Genomic DNA, 23,532 nt, shown 5'->3' with positions numbered 1-23,532 from the left:
GCAGTTTCAGTGCAGCTTCAAAGAGCTCTACACGATCCCGTACACGATGCGCCACACATTACGTAATCACTTTAAAAAGGTCCCGTGTGACGTAGGCGGAAGTACCGCGGTAGGGCGAAAAAAAAATTCTCTCCTCCAACTTCAAAATCATCCATCATCATTGATTTACCTCTGTTTGTAAAGGCAGATTGACTTGGTCTTTGCATGATTGCTTTGTAAACACTTGCTCGGTACTTCCGCCTACGTCACGCGTAACCTTTCCAACGTTATTACGTAATGTGTGGTGCATCGCAGAGCTGGTGGTTAAAAAGTATACAATTAAAATTTTTTTTTTTTAGAAAATGACCGATCGTTTCGCTAGATAAGACCCTTATTCCTTTGAGCCATTTGAAGCTGCATTGAAACTGGAATTTGGACCTTCAACCCATTGGTAACTGTTGAAGTCCACTATATGGAGAAAAATCCTGAAATGTTTTCCTCAAAAACATAATTTATAATAACTTAATTTCTTTTTGACTGAGGAAAGAAAAAAAAAAAAACATCGTGGATGACATGGGGGTAAGTAAATTACCACTAAATTTTAATTCTGAAGTGAACTAATCCTACAATTTTGTTAATGAAATTAAAACCAAAAACATTTTCATGAAAAAAAAAGGGGGTGGGGGGAGGGGGGGGTACCTAACAATGATAGTGTGATAACTAATAAAAAAATCTATTAAAAATTTTACCCTGACATGAAGCATTTGACTATTGCACAAGTGATTCCAAAGTTGCATCTGAAAACATACTCTTTGGAAGATCATTAGGGCTTGAAACAAATCTTAAAGGTGTGTTCACCTTACTTGCTAGTAGTTACTTGACTGCAGTTTATCAGGAAGCAAAATCGCATACGCGTCTGCACTCGCATTGGCTACTCATTTGAATATGCCAACGGTTGCTGTACCTCATGTGGCATCAAATCCTCTCATTGAAAATTAATGACTTATACTTTTTTCACAGTTTGAATGGCTCTGTAGGTCTATTTAAGCAGTGTAACCTCATGCAGAGGGCAGAAATGTAGAGTCAGTGTGATGTTCCTGAACTCTCACATCTGATTAACATTTCTGATCTGTTACTCACCATCTCCACCAGGACAGAGGTTCAACTGCATCCTCAGAACGGCTAACAGTAGCCACAAATGCAAAGGGCCAGGCCAGCAACATCATGAATGCAGCAAAGAACAGACGGACAGGGAACAGTGTCAGAGTCATCACAGCTATCTGTGAGAGAGAGAAAGAGCATGTTAGAGGTAACCAGAGGTTAAAAATCTCAAATATTTTCACGCTAATCCAGAATTTGCCAGTATAGCTTTCAAACAGTGCCGTGGATGTGGAGAACACAGAATGTAAGGTATGAGGTTAATTTACGGAAAGAGATAGGAGAGAAACAAAAATATGCAGTGAGACCACATTACATTTTGCCTAGCTGTGCAATACTCAGAGAGAGACTGGCCTGGAGAACATTAACATTTAGATTACACAGCCCTAGTTAACTAATAGACAGGCCAATAGCCTCCCATTCGGCTCTTCTAAGCAGAACCATCGAGATTTCAAAGAAAGATAGTTGATGTAATGGCTACATTAAGAGGCCTAGTGTTTGAAATGCTTGACAACAAAAGTATCAAGATTTTTGTTTCATGACTTTAGAGACTGATTTTTTGCAGTTAATGATCTAAAGTTTACTTCAAAGCTGACTAAAGAATGAAAAACCCTGGGTCTCTGTTTATAAAATGCATGTATGAACAGATTTGATGATAAATTCCATGGATTTGATCCAACAAATTCTGATGACATTGTGATGCAAGTGACCAAATATGTTGCACAAGAACATTATGATTCTGAATTTGGTCATAATCATATTAGGAAAATTTTTTCATTCGTACCGATGTCTTACAAATAGCAAACAGAAACATTTTGGAAATTTGCATTTAGCATGATTTGAGGCCACTGATTTCTACAAAGTTCACGATAACAGAAAATCCAATTATGCTTTGCAATGCCAGAATTAAATGCATATGGTGAGCCATTCATGACTGCACTAAGAGAGCCATTAGCTCAGAGCACAAGGACATCACATGTCACGCTTCTATAGGCAAATCAGGAAAACAAGATCGCATAAGAGGGACATAAGAGGGAACAGGAAATGAGGAAGAGAAAAATTTCAACTAATGTTAAATGCCTCTCCCATGAGAATGGGTTTTTAAAAGCAGAAGAAAGAGATTATAGTATCTGATATGGACTCCATGAAAGCATACTGTAACAGTTTTCTCCTGCAAAACATTATGTTTAATTCAATCTCCATTCAATGTTCCTGAATATTCTTGCCTGATCACACACAACATCATGCAGGCATTTGTCAATTGTGCACTGACTACTGATCCAATAAATCATCAGAGGAGAAAGATTAGATTTGCATCAGCATTTCTCTGATGACCTCTTGACCACAGATATCTCATGTTCCCATCAATGGTTTACATCTACAGAACTCAGCTCACAATGATAAGCAGAAGTTTGTGCTTAAACCCTCATTTTTTGTTGATGTTCATGCAACATTAGGCATGCCAGAGACTAATGCGGTACAAAGAATATGAAGAAGAATAAGAATATGAAGAATACAAAGAAGAATATGCAATAATACAAATAAAAATAAACAACTGGGTGAAAAAAAAAAAAAGTCTACTGCTAAAGTGTGTGAATCTACATTTTGTATAAACACACACACACACACACACACACACACACACACACACACACACACACACACAGCTCAGCGTAAATGAGTACACCCCCTTTGAAAAGTAACATTTTAAACAATATTTCAAGACTAAGTTTAACTTATAACATGAAAGTTATAAAAATAATGAAAGTTTAATAATATAAGTTTGAGAACAAAATTTTCAGTTTTACCAAAGACTATAGAATAACACAAGACATGTCACTCATATTGTTTTGAATGGGAGAAAGTGCAACGCGCAATATGGCGAAATAAGCCCCGCCTTCTAAATAAGAGGCAATCGCCGATTGGTAAAGTCATCGCGCCATTGCAGCGGCCGTTAGAAGCACCAGTTTCTATAGAAACAGTTAGATGCGCGCCTCCAAAATGAGGCACAAGAGACGCGCATTTAGGTCTGTGCATGCACATTAGCTTGATCCAGCCTGAAAAATACAGGGTTTTTTCTCATGATTCGAGCGTTTGGAAAAAAAATTATGGAGACAGTTGTTGTCAGATTTCATTGGTGATTACAAAAATGAAATTTAATCAAAAGCTTGGCAAACAGCTTTGGAGAATTTGATGTTTACCCATTCAAAGAGATAGAAGTTGCACAACGGTAGTGATGTCTAACACTCATTGAAGTAGTATATGCATGAGACATCACTGCTGTTGTCAGAGCGCGATCAGACCTCACTAAGCGAGTACTGAACGCAGTTGGACATAGTGGTGTATTAGAGGTAAAAAATGATATAAATACTGTTCGGTTTCTCGCACAAACCGATTGTTTCATGTCTTAGGACATCAATGTGTCGTCACGAGCCACAGGGTTTAATTTGGATTTGTCTAACCAAGTTGTATTTACTCTTATAGTAGAAGTTCCCAACCACTCGCATTATTTGACTGACAGACGGCAGCGGCTGTAGTTAAAAATCATCATTTGTGTTCTACTGAAGACACAATGTCACCTACATCTTGGATGCCCTGGGGGTAAGCAGATAAACATCAAATTTTCATTTTTGGGTGAACTATCCCTTTAAACAGATAGGAAAAAAAAAAAAAAAAAAAAAAAAAAAAAAAACTTTTTTTCCATGCAGAACATGTTTTATACCATGTTATTTAAGATAAAATCATTCAAAATTCAATCTGATACTACCAGAATTTGTATTTATTTATTATTATTATTATTATTATTTTTTATTTTATTTTTTTTATTTATTTTTTTGGAGCTAGCAATGCCTTACCTTTGGGATCTTTCAGTTTCCAAACAAGAGGGTTAAACTGGGTTCATTCAGGAGTAAATGTCTCAAGTTGTTTGCTTTACTTAAATTAACATAGTAATTAAAAAAAGATACATAATTTAAAAAAAAAAAAAAAAAAAAAAAAAGATCTGAGAACAAAGTACAATTTAGAGTGCTAAATCAGCATGTTAACAACCACTCTTGTTGAAGCTTGGAGCAAAAACAATATATGGTTTAAACTTTGATGATCGCAGCTAAAAGCTAATGGAGATTTTTTTGGTTAGAGTGTCGCAAGAACCAACGACAAAGCACAAGACGCTAACGAGCTCACATTAAGACCCGGAATGGTTAATGAATATTTAATCTGCCTGAGAGTGTGTGCTTCCAATTTCCAAGAAAAATCGACTGTGACTTGTGACACGAAAAACAAGTTACTTGACCACTGCTCCGTTTGTTGAGCCTGCAATAAGGTTATTCCTCTGTCTCTCATTCACAAACAACTCATTTGTTTGGAATGGCACCCATCTTGTTAAATTTACTAGCAGTTAGCTATGACACAACTGGTTAAGGTTGTCGTCGTGAGATCAGAGCTGGAGCGGAGCATCTCTCCAAGAGTGGTGATTAAATGTGGATGGGTTCACGCGACGGCTCCATTAGGAAGAGATGAACTGTGGGAGGGGATGTGTGGCTGGTTTAGTGTTTATTTATTTATCTAGAGCTGCTGTCAACTCCTACGGTCTGCCCTGACAGAAAGATTAAACTGATCTAGAGGCTGAGGCAATGGCTCTCTTGGGAAAGAGAGGGAGCGGCAGAGAAGGAGGGGTAGTGCTAGTGTAAAATGTATTATGAGTGAAAGACTACATACAAAAGCACTTATTCCCTATGAGATTAAAAAAAAAAAAAAAAACTTTTTGAACAGAAGTGAGAACTAAAATCATTTGCAAGAATTATAGCCTGGTCTCGACCTTCCCCACCTTAACCCACTGTATAATGTCCCAGGAGTGAGAGGCACAGCCCTTATCACAGCCTATGGGGTCCCGTTAACATCCCCCTCATGTCTACTCTCCATCTGCTTCAGCCTGAAGGAGGGGGATGTGCAGGCTAAGAAGCCCATCTTTACCCTAACCTGCATCTGATGCTTTTAGCAGCACTGTAAAAGAGCAGGTGGACGATGTGGTCTTTGCGTAGGGTTAAGAGCTACTTAGAGTTACAAAAAAGCCCATGCAAAAGCCTAACTTCAAAATTGCTAAGGTGTTCTGAGTACTTGTTAAGGCTTTCCCAGGGTATTCTAGGAGGTTGCTTACTGGTCCGAGTCAAAAGAAACTACACTTAAGGCCCTGATATACTCGGTACAGCGGTATAGTGAACATCCTAATGCCACCCAGGCTGCCGAGAGCGGCGTTTAGATGAATATGTTAATACATTAAATAAACACACAACGTGGATATGTTTGTGGACAAGCTCAGCAATTTGGCTCTCCAGTCAAGTCACATCACGTCATGTTTATTTATATAGCACTTTATACAATAGATTGTGTCAGAGTTGCTTTCAATTAAAATTACAGCTTCAATTTCTACTCTAAAGCAGCTCTCCAGTGTGATCATGTTTTTATTTATTTACTCATTTGATTAATACCTCAATTAAGGTGGAGCCTCAGAGCCACACCTACCTATTAAGTAATCGCCATGGACCAATGGTAAAGTTCAAAGGTGTTTACCAAGCGGAGCAAACTTTTCCGGAAAGTTAGCTTTTTGTAAAGCTGTTTCGAACTCCCGAAAAACCCTCAAACTTCATTTTGATCTGACATGACATCACACCAGTTCTTTCTTTGATTTTGCATGAAGTATATCGGGCCAATGTATAGTTTTTTGGGGGGGTTTTCCCCCCGCATGTACAAAGAAAGATTCATGTTTACAGCACTATTTAAGCTACAAAAAAGTGTGTTCATGATTATGATAATAAATTAAACTATGATTAAAAAAAAAAATCGAGTTTGCAATATCAGCATAATAAACTGTATTTGAACAGCTAAAATAAAGCGGCTGACACCATAAATCTTTCACATTCAAGTTAAAACTGGCAATGATGTCAATAATTTCTTCATAAATAATTAAAGTTGTATGCGCGGCAAAAGATAACCAGTCCGTTCTCAGGTGCGTAAATCAAGATAAGTTTATCAACCAAAAAAGTACAGTTAGACCAAGTCAAGGGTCTATCACAAAAATTACTTTAAAGGTGCCCTAGAATTAAAAATTGAATTTATCTTGGCATAGTTAAATAACAAGAGGTCAGTGTATGGAAATGACATACAGTGAGTCTCAAACTCCATTGTTTCCTCCTTCTTATATAAATCTCATTTGTTTAAAAGACCTCAGAAGAACAGGCGAATCTCAACATAACACCGACTGTTACGTAACAGTCGGGATCATTAATATGTACTAGTGATCGACCGATATTGATTTTTTATAACCGATACCGATACCAATTATTTGCATGTTTATGTACCTGATAACCGATATGCAGAACCGATATTTATTTACTGTTATACTTCTGTTTTTGACAATTATTACAACACAAATGAGCTGAACAAACCATTTTATTTATAACAATCACTCCCTCCTTGCATACAAAAAAAAACAAACTTTATATTTATTAACTAAATAATGGTTATGTAGTAAATTATATAATCTAGGGTGTTTAAACGAGATAATCTTGTCAAAAATTTCATGCAGTGGCCGTGCTTGAGGCTTCATCAACCCATTCAGGTGCTGAGCTAGCCTGGTAATACCAGACTCTGCTACTTCACTTTGCTTCGTAGACAGAGTCTGGAATGGCATAATAGAGAAGTGTTTTCTCTCTCGCTAGGTCGCGCTTGTCTGAAGTTGGTTACCCGTAAGCCAATCAGATACGTTTAGTTATGATGTATGTTATGCCGCATCGAAGCACAGACATCATGCATCGAACTCAAATCTATGATTGAACTTCCACTGTAAACCTGTTGTAAACACATGATGATGCGAGCGAAATACCGTTTGAAAAAGAGTTGAATGTTCTCCATAACAGAGCGAATTGCATCCCCTGTCTCGTTTCCCATTTCCGCGGTCGTTTCGGTTTTCGATTTCTCTAACCTACAATGTAAAACTCGGCGCTCAGCATCTCCGTCACGGCTCTCAGCCCGCCCTCTGTTCGTTGATTGGCCCGGCTGTTTCCAGACCGGTGGCAAACAGAAAGCTCTGACGCTGTATCAGACTGAGTACAGAAGCGAAATGAAATTGAGCGGAAGTAGGAAGTCTGACGTAGTCAGGCTAGTGCTGAGCAATATGAACGAACTTTTTTTTCCGAGACTATATAAAGTTAAACAGCACTTGTCAGTTGGCATTTTATGATCTAAATTTAATCTAACGTTAAATCATGAAATGCCAACTGACAAAGTGCTGTTTGACTATAACTTAATCAACCGCGATCGCGCATGGAGATAATAAATAATTAATTTCCACAAAGCGGTAGGCTATATTTATATGTGTATTAACGAAATAATTGTTATGTAGTAAATGATAATATAATCTCTAGGGTGTTTAAACAAGATAATCTTGTCAAAAGTTTCATTCAGTGGCCGTGCTTAAGCCTCCTGATCATCCGTCATTGCTAAGCAATATGAACGAACTATTTCTTCTAGACTAATGGTGAGCAAATACAACAGATAGAGAATTAAATTCAGCGCTTTTATTTTCAACATGCACTCATTCATGTCTGTATTATTTAATTCATGTAAAGTTACGTCTTTATTGGGGCAGGACATGACGAATTACACTACGTGACTCAATGAGTTCGTCTCAATTGTTTAGAAACAAGCTGCATAAATTAACTATATCAGGAATTTATGTCTCCGATCTCATTTGTGCATGTCTGTTATGTTAAATAAAGTTGATTAATTAAAGCAAACCAAGTAGAACATATACTTTACCTGTGCACTGAGTTGTTGTTGACTGATCTCCTCAGACGCCCGGGCTGCAATGGCGGAAAAATCTCAAAACGGCCACAAGATGGCGCCGTAAATCGGCGAATCCGATATTACAAAACCGATACCCGATTATGGAAAAATGCTTAAATATCGGGAAAAATATCGGTAAACAGATACATCGGTCGATCACTAATATGTACGCCCCCAATATTTGCATATGCCAGCCCATGATCAAGGAATTACACAAGGGCAGCCAGTATTAACGTCAAGATGTGCACAGCTGAATCATCAGACTAGGTAAGCAAGCAAGGACAACAGCGAAAAATGGCAGATGGAGCGATAATAACTGATATGATCCATGATAACATGATATTTTTAGTGATATTTGTAAACTGTCTTTCTAAATGTTTCGTTAGCATGTTGCTAATGTACTGTTAAATGTGGTTAAAGTTACCATTGTTTCTTACTGTATTCACGGAGACAAGAGTCGTCGCTATTTTCATTTTTAAACACTTGCAGTCTGTATAATGCACAAACACAACTTCATTCTTTATAAATCTTAAAATTATAATGTTAGATTTAGCCACGGAGCACAGCCTCAAATTCATTCAGAATCAAATGTAAACATCCAAATAAATACAATACTCACATAATACGACGCATGCATGCAGTATGCATGATGAACACTTTGTAAAGATCCATTTTGAGGGTTATATTAGCTGTGTAAACTTTGTCTACACACTGTTTAAGGCAAGCGTGAGGTCCGTGGGCGGGGAGCGTGAGCATTTAAAGGGGCCACAACCTGAATCGGCGCATTTCTAATGATGCCCCAAAATAGGCAGTTAAAAAAATTAATAAAAAAAAAAATCTATGGGGTATTTTGAGCTGAAACTTCACAGACACATTCAGGGGAAACCTTAGACTTATATTAAATCTTGTAAAAAAACGTTCGATGGCACCTTTAATTAGACATCTACAAAGTGAAAAAATGTGCAAAAAAAGTGAGAAGTGTCTTAAAAACAGACCAAAGAACAGACGTTTCAGCTCATGCTTTCTTCAGTGTTCATGTCTAATTAAAGTAATTTTTGTGATAGACCCTTGACTTGGTCTAATTGCATGTCTTTCAGTGTCCGGACAACTTTGGTTTTTTGGTTCATAAATAATTAAACATTGACTATGGTGATGTTATACACATACACTAATGTTTAGTTTGGGGTCAGTAAGATTTTTACATTATTTTGAAAGAAGTCTCTGCATTTATTTAATCAAAAGTACAGTTAAATAGTAATATTGTGAAATATTATTAAAATTTGAAGTAACTCTTTTCTATTTGAATTTTAAAATTTGATTTATTCCTGTGACGGTAAAGCTGAATTTTCATCAGCTATTACTCCAGTCTTCAGTGTCACATGAACCTTCAGAAAGCATTCTAATACAGATTAGGTGCTCAAGAAACATTTCTCAATATTATCATAAATGTTCTTCTTCTTAAAGGGATAGTTCACCCAAAAATGAAAACTATCCCATGATTTACTCACCCTCAAGCCATCCTAGCTGTATATGACCATCTTCTTTCAGACAAACACAATCAGAGTTAGATTTAAAAATATCCTGGATCTTCCAAGCTTTATAATGGCAGTGAATGCCATTCACGATTTTGAAGTCCAAAAAAAGTGCATCCATCTATTATAAAAATAATCATTACGGCTCCAGGGGGTTAATAAAGGCCTTCTGAAGCAAAGCGATGGGTTTTTGTAAGAAAAATATCCATATATAAAACTTAAAAAATAACTAGCTTCCGGTAGACTGCCTACATAAGTCGACTTGCGCCACAAGAGTAACCCCGGACGCGATGCATGATGTAGGAGTAGCATAAGCTTAGACGCCTTCTGCGGATCAAACAAATAGGGCTGGGCAAAAAAACTCAAGCTCCTCTCTTATATATATCGAAATCCTCACACATTTCTCTTGAAAAATTCTCATTTTAGACTTTTAACTTGTGACCGGTATTTTGTTTTGCTCTATTCTCTGCGCTTCAGCATCTGTCATCGCGTCATGTGTCAGATCAGGGGTTCTGCTTCCGCCGCAAAACGCTGTGTATGGCCGTCTGCCAGAAGCTAGTTATTATGGTTAATAATGTTTTAAATATGGATATTTTTTTTTATAAAAACCCATCGCATCACTTCATAAGGACTTTATTAACCCCCTGGAGCAGGATGAATTATTTTTATGATGGATGCATTTTTAGGCTTTTTTTCCCCTAAAATCGTGAGTGCCATTCACTACCATTATAAAGCTTTAAAGTCAAATGACAAAGAGCAGTTATTGTGCTCATCTCAGAAATGCACACACTAACATTTATCATCATTATTCTGGTATAATAAATGCTGAGAACAAATTCATTTTGAGAGAAGCATGGCCATATGAGTTTTTCACTTAACGTATGCCCAAACCTGATCAACCACATTCATGTCAACAGACTTGTCAGACTATGTAACATAAGTAGGGGATGATAACTGTAGGAGTTTATGGCCCTTCCAAAACAGAGCTCAATGACTCCCCGATGATCATTTAACTAAGCCAGAACCTAAATCTGCTTTGTAAACAATCACATTAAACCAATCATAGTGTGGAGACAAGACAGCAGGAAGCTGTTAGATCAGTCTTGGTCATCTAAAAAGACACAGTGTTTGCCAAGCCATCTTAATCATGCATGTTTACAAGGCAAATGACTCTTGTAAATCCTTCTAAAGAGCATCAACTAAGATCAATTCTCGCTGAAAGCACTTCACAGCAACACACGGTTGAGGAGACCCTAGCTGTTGATTACTCCACATTCCCTTCAGATCACCATCAATCGTGATCTCTAAAAACATCTACGCTCACTGCAGGGAACACACTGAGACTTACATAGCCTCCAGACACAGTGATGTGACGAATCTCATGTTACAGCTCATCGCCTGGAGAGCAGTTACAGCACAGAAAATCTGAGGAATTTTACTTGTCTTGACCATAGCTGCTCAAAGATACGTTACATAACAGTAAAAGCACCCTCGTCATGACATGTACATGAAGCAATGCCATCAGGAACAACAGAAACCCGAGTGAGCAAGAGTGGGTTTTCATGATGGAGCATTTATGCAAATGTTTTTCCAAGCCTACTCATGATCTCTCTACTGGTCTTCATTGATTTTACCATCTTGCCACTTGACTGTGAGCAAGGCTTACAAAATTAATGCCAAGAGTTCTTTAGAATGGAAGCCTGAAGAAGTTTCCTCTCATTTACAAGAGCTGGCAAAGAAAAGGTATCGCCTACTTCTTAAGATTTACAATATGGCAAGTAGATTCAAATGCTATAAATAGATAGCTTTTTCATAGCATTTCAAATGAAACCCTAAGGCCTATTAAAAATATCTTGCATAATACCACAAAGATCCATTTATCTTTGGGACTGATGCATATGGATATCAGGTGAATCATCACAGCCTATTTTGGATCCTTCAAACTGCTGTTGTGTAAGAATGTTATATCAGAAAATAGCATTGGGCTAATGGAAACAGACACTTGACTACTTCCTAGTAACCAATTATCTGACCTTGTCAGATTTATGAAATGTGACTGTACTTGTCCTCTCAAAGGGTCTCTCTGCCTGCTGAAATGTGAGGATAAGTGGATCTATTATCAAATCAGTGGCTCTGGTGGATTTCCTGTCTGATAGCAACTGATGCCTTTGCTTTCCATTTCCCACAAACAACAGGAAAAGCTGAGAGGATCGAGATGACAGTTAAACAGGGAGAGCAGGACTTTGAGGCTTCTCACATACCTACGTTGACATCTGAGGAGAAAAAAAAAAAAAAATCTTACCACTGGTGTTTGACGCTTCACTTCTGTAGTCTCAACACGAGGAAAGTGGTGAAATGTTATTTAAAGTCGGCATGAAAGAAACAGAAGTTGTGATAGTATTTTCTTCCCTATTGTGGCGTATATCCAAATGAAACAGTTGTGGAGGATTTTATACTGTGTTGAGTCAAAATTCCATAGGAAATGAAAGCGGGTCAATTTGACCCCCTTTGTGCATTCTTGGGGTAAAAATTATATTTTTCCCCATCCTATGAACAAGAAATATAAAAATTACATTGATGAGGGTCAGAAACTACGGAAGAGGATTAGGGCCAAGCAATAATAAAAAAATAAAACCATCTCAAGATTAAAGTTGTTAAATTTCAAGAAAAAACTCGTTAAATTTCGAGAAAAAGGTCGAGATAAAATGTTGAGAATAAAGTCATTAAATTTCGAGAAAAAAGTCGTTAAATTACGAGAACAAACTCATTAAATTTCGAGAAAAGTCAAGATAAAATGTTGAGAATAAAGTCATTAAATTACGAGAAAAAAGTCATTAAATTACGAGAACAAATTTGTTAAATTACGAGAAAAAATTCGTTAATTTAATGACTTTATTTTCAACATTTTATCTCGACTTTTCTCGAAATTTAACGACATTTTTTCTCATAATTTAACGAATTTGTTCTCGCAATTTAACGACTTTATTCTCAACATTTTATCTCGACTTTTTTCTTGAAATTTAACGAGTTTCTCATAATTTAATGACTTTATTCTCAACATTTTATCTCAACTTTTTTCTCGAAATTTAACGAGTTTTTTCTTGAAATTTAACAACTTTAATCTCAAGATGGTTTTATTTTTTTATTATTGCTTGGCCCTAATCCTCTTCCGTAAGAAACACCTTTTTTTTTTTTTTTTTTTTAAGAATTCATGGAATATAAAATAAATGTTTTCATTGATAAAATATTTTTTAAAAAAAACAATCACAGCATGCCAGGTCAATCTGACCCCCTTTATTCAGTTTAGGGTTAAAGATTATGAGGGCACTCATAATAACACTGCAACATTCTGTAAAAAAAAAATAAATAAAAAAAAATAAAAAAAAGATTTGTCGTGTCAATTTTGATTTCATGGTGACTTTAAAAGAATAATACTGATTATATCTTTACAATGACACCTGTCAAGAGGTGGGATATATTAGGCAGCAAGAGAACAGTCAAACAGTCAGTTCTTGAATTTCATGTGTTGGAAGCAGGAAAAATAGACAAGTAAAAAGATCTGAGTGACTTTGACAAAGGCAAAATAGTGATGGCTAGACGACTGGGTCAGAACAGGAAGATGGCATGCCGTCAGAGGCAGTGTTATGTTTTGCTAGGAAACCTTGGGTCCTGGCAGTCATGTGTATGTTACTTTGACACATATCACCTACCTAAAGAATATTGCAGACCATATACACCCCTTAAATGGCAATGGTGTTGACTGGTGGTAATGGCCTCTTTCTGCAGGATAATGCACCCTGCCGCACTGCAAAAATGGTTCAGGAATGGTTTGAGGAACCTGACAAAGAGTTCAAGGTGTTGCCCTGGCCTCTAAATTCATCTATGGGATGTGCTGGACTAACAAATATGATCCATAGAGACCCCACCTATCATGGAAGATGCTCACTTCCACGTGGATATTTCTTGACAAATGTTGCATGGGTAGTATCGAAATGTGTTTTGAAATTGTAGGGTTTGCATACGCACAATATTTTACTACAAAGCAAACAGAAATGCCCATTTCACTCATTGAAAGCAAACTAGAGCTGCATGATTAAAAAAATCTTGATTCAAACACCCACATGATCTCTTTAATGACAACAATTTGCCTGTGTTTATTAAACCTTTGACAAAATCACACCAGAACACTTAAATCTGCGTTGGTGCTGCCGCTGAGCCAGAGACAGTTGTCCTGTATAGGCATGAAACAGCTCCACAAAACAGTCTTTTCAGCAACACAGCATTTGTTATTTCTGTGCTACAAATATTCATATTCATCACAGAAGAACTGGGATAAAAGTTTATAGTTTGGATATTAACACTGATGTCTACAGAAGCGACCAAAATAGAGTAAATCACCTTCAGTAAATCACTATCAAATACGCATCAAATAATGATAACATTTACCACCAGGTGGCAACAAGTGACTGTTAAATGTATGTCACTGAATCATTAATTCAAGACATTAGATCAAAAAGTGCTGATTTATCCAGTAATGAAACAAGTTAAGTATTTATGAATGAGTCATTGAATCATTCATTCATTCAAATTTATAGACTGCAGCAATTAACATTTTGTCAGAACCTCTAGTAAATTAAATGTTATTTTGTTTAGTTGCCTGTTCAGAATCACTGGAGAATGTTGATCTATTTGAAACAAAAAAAAAAAAAAAATTAAGACCTTCGTTAATCTTCGGAACACAAATTAAGATATTTTAGTTGAAATCCGATGGCTCCGTGAGGCCTGCATAGGGAGCAATGACATTTCCTCTCTCAAGATCCATAAAGGTACTAAAAACATATTTAAATCAGTTCATGTGAGTACAGTGGTTCAATATTAATATTATAAAGCGATGCAAATATTTTTGGTGCGCCAAAAAAACAAAATAACGACTTATTTAGTGATGGCCGATTTCAAAACACTGCTTCAGGAAGCTTCGGAGCATAATGAAGTATCGAATCATGATTTGGATCACGTGTCAAAACGCCAAACTGCTGAAATCACGTGACTTTGGCGCTCTGAACAGCTGATTCGATACACTGATTCATAATGCTCCAAAGCTTCCTGAAGCAGTGTTTCGAAATTGGCTATCACTATATAAGTCGTTATTTTGTTTTTTTTGGCACACCAAAAATATTCTCGTCGCTTTATAATATTAATATTGAACCACTGTACTCACATGAACTGATTTAAATATGTTTTTGGTACATTAATGGATCTTGAGAGAGGAAATGTCATTGCTGGCTATGGAGGCCTCACTGAGACATCTTAATTTGTGTTCCGAAGTTGAGCGAAGGTCTTACGGGTGTGGAACGGCATAAGGGTGAGTAATAAATGACAGAATTTTCATTTTTGGGTGAACTAACCCTATAATGTTGTGTCTTATCATTGTATGGCACTACAAACTTTGATTTATAAGTATTGATCTGTATGGATCATGCAATCTTAAACAACCAAAAAGTTAAAACAACTTACTAAAAATGTAAAACATGACAAAGCCCATAATCATGCTTCAGTCTGTCTATACAGGTAGCTACAAGAAATTAAACAAGACTATTCCCTTATCAAGCCCAGCAAAGGGCAAAAGCCTTTGATAACATAACATCAATAAAATATGAGAATATCAGAATGAATCCAGGTGCAGAGGAATTATTAATTTGAGCATTCACCCTGTGTGTGATGGCATGTCCAGCTCCACAACAAAACAATACGCAATTTAACACAGACATGATTAAGGAGAAATTATTTTTACAGTGCTACTGTACATCTAATACAAGTTGATCTGCAATTCAGGGTTCTAAGTTTCCATGAATTTTGTGAAATAAGTTTCAACAAAGCGTAATTTCTAGCTGAAGAAATACGCGATGCAAAGGCTGCATTTACTAAAGAAATGTCCTTGCCCTTTTAAGATTTTCCATTAATTTTCCCAGCCTAGAAATCACACTATTGAAATTGCCTGATATTTCCAGGTTTTCCAGGACCACGGGGACCCAATGCAATAAAGTACCAGGAAATAAATAACGTTTTTCATTTAAGTGGCATTAGAACACCAATGAAAGATGATATTAAGTCACATAAAGATAGAAAAAGGCCATGATCATCTTAGACAGCTTTGTGTGAGTTTTAGATTATAAAAGATGCATATTTCTACAGACCAGTGTCCGTTTGTTTATTTAATTTTATTTTAGGAAATGCCTCCCTAGTTGCCCTGATCTCTTGTCAATTTCTGATCTTGTTACAGACCCAAACCTGGTGGGCATGCAGGGCAGCATATGCATCACCAATCATGACCTCCACTCAGTGCTTCATACTATAACAACAGGCTGTTCCACTACGGAAATACAGCTTGACAGAAATAATGACAAACTGAGTAACAGAAAAACCTGTACTAAATCTGTATTTCAAACAAGGTACGCCAGGATGCTTTTCAGTTTACTTTGAATTGCGCGTCAAACCCCATGTAGATGAGCATATACTTCTAAATCTAACAATAACATAGATTTCACAATTGGGTAAACACAGTAAGATTTTCTGCATATTTTAGATGACGCAAGACGAGCGTAGCCTAAACAGATCACATCCAGCGTGCTGTAACGTGAAATAGCGACCACAACTTCTGCTAAACGTTTCACTCTTTCTCCAACAGATGTAGGCTATTCAGTGAGGAAGAAAAATCTAAATCATGGTTTATAGTTTACAGTTACTTTACCTTGAGTTTCTGCAGAGGAGTAAATCTCAACTCGTGCACGAAAGGATTTTTAAAGTGTGCTGAAACGCCCGAGTCTCCTCCGTCCACAGCCGTGTGTAGTTTTCTGTTAGGGACCCTCATACTGAAAGAGTAAACATGTATATTTAAAAAATATTAATAATAAGGAAAAGCAAATGCGCCCTCGAGGTGCTCCTCTTATATACTAAACAACTTTTCGGATTTTTCCTGGTCTTATATGCGCTTCAAGTCGATTTTAAACAAACAGTGTTTGGCTTCGCTGTTGACGCTGTCCACTCCTGTAATTTACCGAACGAGCAGCATCATGCGCGTTTTCATTGTGCGCATGCGTGATAAACGCAAGTTCTGACATCACATCTAACCTATCTAAGCACTGGATTTATAACGATATAATGGAAGCATTTGTTATTTTAACAAGTTATTTATTTTATCTCCTCACCCTTGTTTTTGGTATATTTGGTCTGTTTTGTTTTTGACTGACAATACAGCTTAAAATAAGCAAATAAAAACAACCAAAACTCTCGTTGTTTTTCTTAAGTGGCAGAAAACTGTTTAGTTCCTGCTCTGTTGCCAAGCGAATCATTTACATGCACGTGCATAACCCGTTGGGATCTTGTAAACATAACAACTTTCCACAGTAGGCCACAGCTGAGGGGTGTTGTGAATAGTGATCATTCCTGCGTTCAGAGCTCAAATAAGGACTAGAAATGCTTAAGTTAGAAATTATTATATACGCTACAATAAGAAAAGACAAAAGAATAAAAGTCTTTAGGTTAGGAAGAAGAATTTGAGTCAAAACGCTTGCAGTCTCAGCAGTGTAGCATCGCCCCCTGCTGTACAAATGAATGCATGGTAACTGCAATAATATACAATAATACATCATCATAAACTCACAGTGCGCAGTTATGAAAAACCAAAAATCAGAGAAATTAATGTCATGGTAAGAGTCAAGTACATGTTTTTCTAGTTATTCCCCTATGACATTTCAACAGCTAAATATATCAAACTTGTTTGCCAGACAAACCAGCTTACAAATAGTTGTGCATGATTCATTGGCAAATTTTTAAGCAACCTCTATGATATTCAATGGGTTTACATATATAAGGTCTGAATTAGGTTTAGTTAACAGCTGCTCTCCTGAATATATATGAAAAAAAGTGAATAATTCTCAGAACCTTTGAGCATCTTTTCAGATGCAGATGCCAATATTTATTAGAAACTCTATGATCTTTACATGCTCAATACACCAATCAAGACAAGTGATTCTCAAGTCCTCATTTGAGAAACAGCCAGTTGCATGAAAACACACATTGATGTCTCAATTAATTCACCCCTGCCGCTGCTTGTGTCTGGGGTGAGATTTGCAAAAAACAAACAACCTTCCACGGCGGCGTACGAAAAAGCAGTCTTTACAGCGTCTTTTAAGAGCTGTTTTTGTCTTCATGCCAGCGGATGGCTGAACACACAGGAGCTGCTGGCACTGTCCAAGCAGGGGTGAGAGGAAAGCCATTTGTGGCTTGCACATTGGGTCGATGAATCTCTTAAATCGCATCGTTGTAGCTGTGATGGTGGAGATACATCTCTGTGCACGTACTGCAGGCAAGGAGCCGAAAGCAGCACATCTGGCAACTTGGGACAACTGCCGAGTCAAGGAACCAAAAAGACAAGGGAGCAACAGTGGTGCCATGGTGTCAACACCTGGTAAAAGAGAAAATACACATTTAGGTACATGAACTTAGTTACCTTCTTCAAACTGAACATATGAATTAATGTAAATATGTACGAAATGACTGACCAGCATCATTTAAACTACATTTCCAGCTAAATTACCTCCTGTTGACATTTGAAGTGTTTGTCAAACAAAACAGAGGCTAGCTAGACCCTCCCTCCTGTATGTGACAAAAAAATGTTTTGGCCTAAAAACGCGTGACATCGCTTAGAGTACCTTTAAAGGTGCAATATGTAATATTTTCTGCCCGCTAGAGGTCGCTAGAGGCCTATTCAAAACAAAGGCGTAGCTTGATGACGCCAAGTTTGAGCGTGGAATCTTGGGACATGTGGTCTTCATCTCAGCGGCCGGTAGAAAAGAATTGGGATAGGACTCGGGAAGAAGTCATGTTCATGGATGCGATTGTTAACATTACTGTAGTATGAAGCAGAGCAGGACCGAGTGTTGTGGGAGCTGAAGAAGGCGCTGGAGAGATTGTGCAAAACACACCTGGTCATGAGTATGAGGTAAAGCAGCTCTGTTTATCATATTAGATACATTTGAGACTGTTGAAAATGTTTTAACGTTACTCTGTGCATTCGCTTGGCGGCTGCTGAGAGACACTGTTGCACACTGCAGTAAGATAGATCGATTTTAGAATATCATATTAAATGCTGGATGGCTTGTGTTGATAAATGGCAAAAAAAATAATTTCAAAACGTACTGTATGATGGAGAAAATGCTGTAATATTACTGTTACTAAAAATAAAGCTGCATCTGATTATGCTATGTTAGCTACTTGACAACAGTGTTTTTCTCTGATGCATGGAAGCATGGTACTCACAAAAAAAATCAAGAAAATTAGATTTAAACAATAAGACTAAACGTGTTGAGCTATATAACAATAATTAGTTTTCTGTCTATAAATATATAAAAAACGTTGTTCCCTTGCCTGTTAAAACATGTAATATATTAAAGCATCTTTGGTGTTTCCATGGTTTTTACAAAATAAAACCGGAAACTGAGAGTAACGTGGGTATGACGCAATTGACAGGCGACTCCTCACACGTCCCGGAGCCTTGGTTGAAATTGCAGTTTTCTCACGATTTACAAATAGTTGCAAAAATTTGGGATGTTTTAAGTACTTCAGTGAACAAAACATATAACACTGCCCTAGTGGTTTTTGGATATTTTACGGCAAAATGCCTACATATTGCACCTTTAAATGCAGTACCCATTTTATTTATATATATATATATATATATATATATATATATATATATATATATATATATATATATATATATATATATTTTATTGCTAACTGCTAATATGATCTACTTAAAATTAGGGAAATTACTAAAAACCTCAAACAATTTTTTATGGCAAAATATAAATTATGATGGTTTTGACAGAACACACACCACTACTTCCCTTTTGGATGAATGCTGACTTTCATTACCAATTTATAGGACCATATTTTGTAAATGATTTCATATATCAATTATATCTGATGGTGAAATGACAAAGCAGTGAAACCTTAGAAAAGAAAAATGTTTCTTTTCCTGTTTTAACATATAAACAGTATTGAGTTATGGTCTGAGTGCAGGTGTAGGGAATGAGAGATTATGTCATAAGTTTGACAAAATAAGAGAAAGTTAAGAACATTCAAGTAATCATCTGATTAATTTGCTATTTAAAAACAAAACAAAACGAAAACTAATAACGTTAGCTAGATTGCTACTTTTGCTAGATTACAACTGGCATTCATTTTCATTCTTTCCATTTAGTTCGTATTCAGAGCTGAATGTTAATACGGACTGACCTAATTTCCACACATATGAATTTACTGAGAGGAAATGTAAAAAGCTTCATTACAACAAAGTTTGCATAAAATAGACTAATTTACGCACTTAGTGGACCGCTAACTAGATTATCAGACTGAACACTTTCTCTTCAACGGCGTATAAATGTGATTTCAATATAATGATTATAGTTAGACATACAAACAAAAACAAATGCATCTCATACCTGTCTGAAAATACCTATAGAGACGTATATATAAGCCTATTTAATCCCAAATGCATCCATGTGAAGGTAGCACGCTTCAGACGTGCGGAAACCGTACGAGTTCCTGTGACGTAATGACTTTGAGGAAAGTCATAACGCACGCATGCGCAGTACACTTGACTCAAACTTGTAAATATAGCGAACGCGGTTTTGTCGTATGTTGTTTTGTTACATAAAATAACGAGTGGGTTTTCTAAATGAATTTCCATTAGCTATTGTAAAGGGAAAATAATTTAAACGCACAAATCAGCAAAATATAAATTAATTCAGTTGTTCTCGACCAGCAGGGGTCAGCGGAGAACTATGAAGCGTTTTCATACACACAGCAAAGCCTGCTGGGTAATGATTACGGGCAAAAATGGCAGCCACCCTTCCAAGGATCTTGTCCTTCGGTAAAAATACGAAGGCTTTGTTCAATGGCATGAGGTTATCTGTAGTGCCAGTTCAGCAATACAGTGTACCGGTTTCTAATTATGGAGAAAAAGTGACTCACACAGGACAGGTGAGGCAGTTTTAAAGTCTTTAAAGGATTTGGTGCACGTCTGTTTATCTCTATTAGCTTTTGTTGTGAGAATTAACTCTCATCTTGCAGAATAAATAATAATTGGTTCTGCAGTAGTTTGTGCATTTAGTGGAAACTGAATGATGCTGCTGCCTCTGTCATTGTGATGAGACTGGTGTGATTCCCTATGCTTCTTGTTTTCTTGCAGCTCTATGATGAAAATGATGTGAGAAGAGCCAGATTCATCGGTAGACAAAAAGAGGTAAAGAGAACTATTTATTTACTGGCCCTCTTAACAATTTTAATACTGTACTACTTTACTCTAAAGATAGATATAGATATTTGTTCACTCAGATATTTTTAATTTCATATTTTCAGATATTTTATATATTTTTTGCTCACTTTGTGCAGGTGAATGAGAACTTTGCGATCAACTTGGTTGCAGAAGAACCAGTGTCATACGTAGAGTCAAGAACGGTGTCCTGTGATGGAGGCGGAGGGGCTCTCGGCCACCCCAAAGTTTACATCAACTTGGTAATCACGTATTTTATATAAGAACATTTTCTGGAAGCAAGTGAATGAGAAGGTTACCATATAAACATAGCAGCTATTCAAAATTAGATTTTTTTTTTTTTTCCCCCATTGAGTTTTACTCCCAGGAAACCTCTCAAACATTATCAAAATGAATGAAAATTACCTCAAAATGAATGATGTGCTACCCTGGATCACAAGATCTTTAACAACAAAATTGAAGTGACCATCAAACCTCCTTGTGGAAGGGCCTTTTGTTCAGGGATTTAGTTGCTTGCTTTTGTTTGGCGTTAAAGTGTCCCATACACTTTTGCATTGCCCTTCAAAGGTGAAAAAAAAAGTTTTTGAGATGAATAGTTGACTAATTAATTACTATTAACTTAAAAGCATGGTTCACGTTTTTAAAATTAAGCGAGTCAATTGAACTAATCGAATGTTTTAGAGATTAAAACATCTGTTGTCATACTGAATGTAACATTTATTATTGTATCATGAATTAATTAATTCAACTTTTTCACAGGACAAGGACACCAAAGTTGGCACTTGTGGATACTGTGGGCTGCAGTTTAAGCAGAAGCATCATCACTGAAGAACTGTCTTTTGTTTGTGTGGGCTAAACATTATTCACATTTGAAGATATCTAATTCTTTCTCTGTAAAATAAAATATTACTATAATATAACTACAAAAGCTGCAGCGTTTCATTGCCTCTTATTTACATTTTTAGTTATTTTCTGGTGTCTTTTGCACTTTTCCAAGCAAGCATCTCAAGGTTGCAAAATCCTGCACATGATTTTTCCAGCATTCACGGACAGAGGGCGCACGTGGTCTCTGGAAATTGCTATCAGCACTTAAAAGAATTAGAATGTAAATGTAATGTCAGCACTTTCTATTTAAGTTTTCAGTGTGTTTTGGATCTTACCTCCCTATTACACCTGGTTTTGATGTCACTACCGGGCTGAGCTTACCTCAGTGATCATTAAAAAAGAGAAACAAATCATATTCATTTATATCTATATTAGCATGTTTTTCATTTAAGCGTCTTAACTGAGTAATTCTGTAAAAGGTCCTTTTTGGTTTGACAGTATATGTGCAATACCTATAGTGAATGTAATAGGCTACATAGGTGCCTTAAAGGGTTAGTTCACCCAAGAATGAAAATTCTGTCATTTATTACTTACCCTCATGCCGTTCCACACCCGTAAAACCTTCGTTCATCTTCGTAATACAAATTAAGATATTTTAGTTGAAATCCGATGGCTCCGTGAGGCCTCCACAGGGAGCAATGACACTTCCTCTCTCAAGATCCATAAAGGTAGGCTACTAAAAACATTTAAATCGGTTCATGTGAGTACAGTGGTTCAATATTAATATTATAAAGTGACGAGAATATTTTTGGTGCATCAAAAAAATAAAAAAAAATAAAATAACGACTTATATAGTGATGGCTGATTTCAAAACACTGCTTCAGGAAGATTCGGAGCACAAATAAATCAGTGTATCGAATCATGATTCAGATCGCGTGTCAAACTGCCAACGGCTGAAATCACGTGACTTTGGCGCTCCGAACAGCAGATTCGATACACTGATTCATTTGTGCTCCGAATCTTCCTGAAGCAGTGTTTTAAAATCGGCCATCACTAAATAAGTCGTTATTTTTTATTTTTTTTATTTTTTGGCGCTTCAAAAATATTCTCGTCGCTTTATAATATTAATATTGAACCACTGTACTCACATCAGGGCTGGATTATCCATAGATGGGATTGGGCGAGTGCCCTGGGGCACCAGCCAATAGGGGGGCACCAAGTGATTAAGATAATGGTTTTTTTGTTTGTTTGTTTTTTTTAAATCATGTTTTGTATATATTTAGTTGGAAAGATACGAATACAAAATTAACACTTAATGATACAATATATACAGAGAGAATATAAAGAGCCCTGCCCCTTATCGCGAAAGTGAAAGTGCCCAGTTTGCGGTTGCATCGCGGTAGAGATCCGCGGGACCCAACGCAACAGAGTGCGGCGCGGGACAAGATTTGTTGGGCGCGGGCGGTGAGACACTACTCGTGTGCGGGTTGCGGGAGAATCAAATAATTCCTGCGGGAAGCGGGCGGGCGGGAGCGGGACTGAAAAATCCGTCCCATCCGAATTTTCAGTCCTACATCGCGGTGCCCCTGCGTTCCCATTTCTGTGCATGCCGCTGCATGGAGGACACCAGGTTTATTCTTGCCTATTTATTGGGAAAATCTTATTAAAACCAAAATTATAGGCCTATGTGGTGTCCCATGCACTGACAACCATATAAACATTCACAGTGCTATCTAGGTAGTCCGGTCACGGTGGCTGACGATTCTGTTATTTCGGTCAGATGCAGGCAAATTTCGCTGTGTATAAAACATACAATACGCTTCAAATGATTACACATATATGTAAATGATCATGTAC

General features: G+C 36.9%; 2 protein-coding genes across 2 annotated transcripts in view; one reads left to right on the top strand and one right to left on the bottom strand.

The window, feature by feature from the left end:
• The window catches only part of lpcat1 (lysophosphatidylcholine acyltransferase 1), a 35,391-nt gene extending 18,766 nt beyond the window's left edge, over positions 1-16,625 (bottom strand). The window contains exons 1-2 of the mRNA XM_048201231.1: positions 16,261-16,625; positions 1,120-1,259 (exon numbers count right to left, since the gene is read on the bottom strand). Of these exons, the coding sequence (XP_048057188.1) occupies positions 1,120-1,259; positions 16,261-16,380 (260 nt within the window). The 5' untranslated portion in view covers positions 16,381-16,625. The remainder of the gene's footprint in view (positions 1-1,119; positions 1,260-16,260) is intronic.
• A 3,676-nt stretch (positions 16,626-20,301) lies between these two features.
• On the top strand, positions 20,302-21,778 carry ndufs6 (NADH:ubiquinone oxidoreductase subunit S6). The gene is made up of 4 exons (XM_048201232.1): positions 20,302-20,558; positions 20,767-20,820; positions 20,970-21,092; positions 21,610-21,778. Exons 1-4 carry the CDS (start codon positions 20,415-20,417, stop codon positions 21,676-21,678), a joined length of 390 nt encoding a protein of 129 aa, XP_048057189.1. The 5' UTR covers positions 20,302-20,414; the 3' UTR covers positions 21,679-21,778.
• The last annotated feature ends 1,754 nt before the right edge of the window (positions 21,779-23,532 follow it).

Source organism: Megalobrama amblycephala, linkage group LG9 (assembly GCF_018812025.1).
Source record: "Megalobrama amblycephala isolate DHTTF-2021 linkage group LG9, ASM1881202v1, whole genome shotgun sequence".
In the NCBI taxonomy this organism is placed as follows: Eukaryota; Metazoa; Chordata; class Actinopteri; order Cypriniformes; family Xenocyprididae; genus Megalobrama; species Megalobrama amblycephala.
The sequence above is the reverse complement of the archived record's forward strand: the minus strand, read 5'-3'. Positions and strand labels throughout refer to the sequence as shown.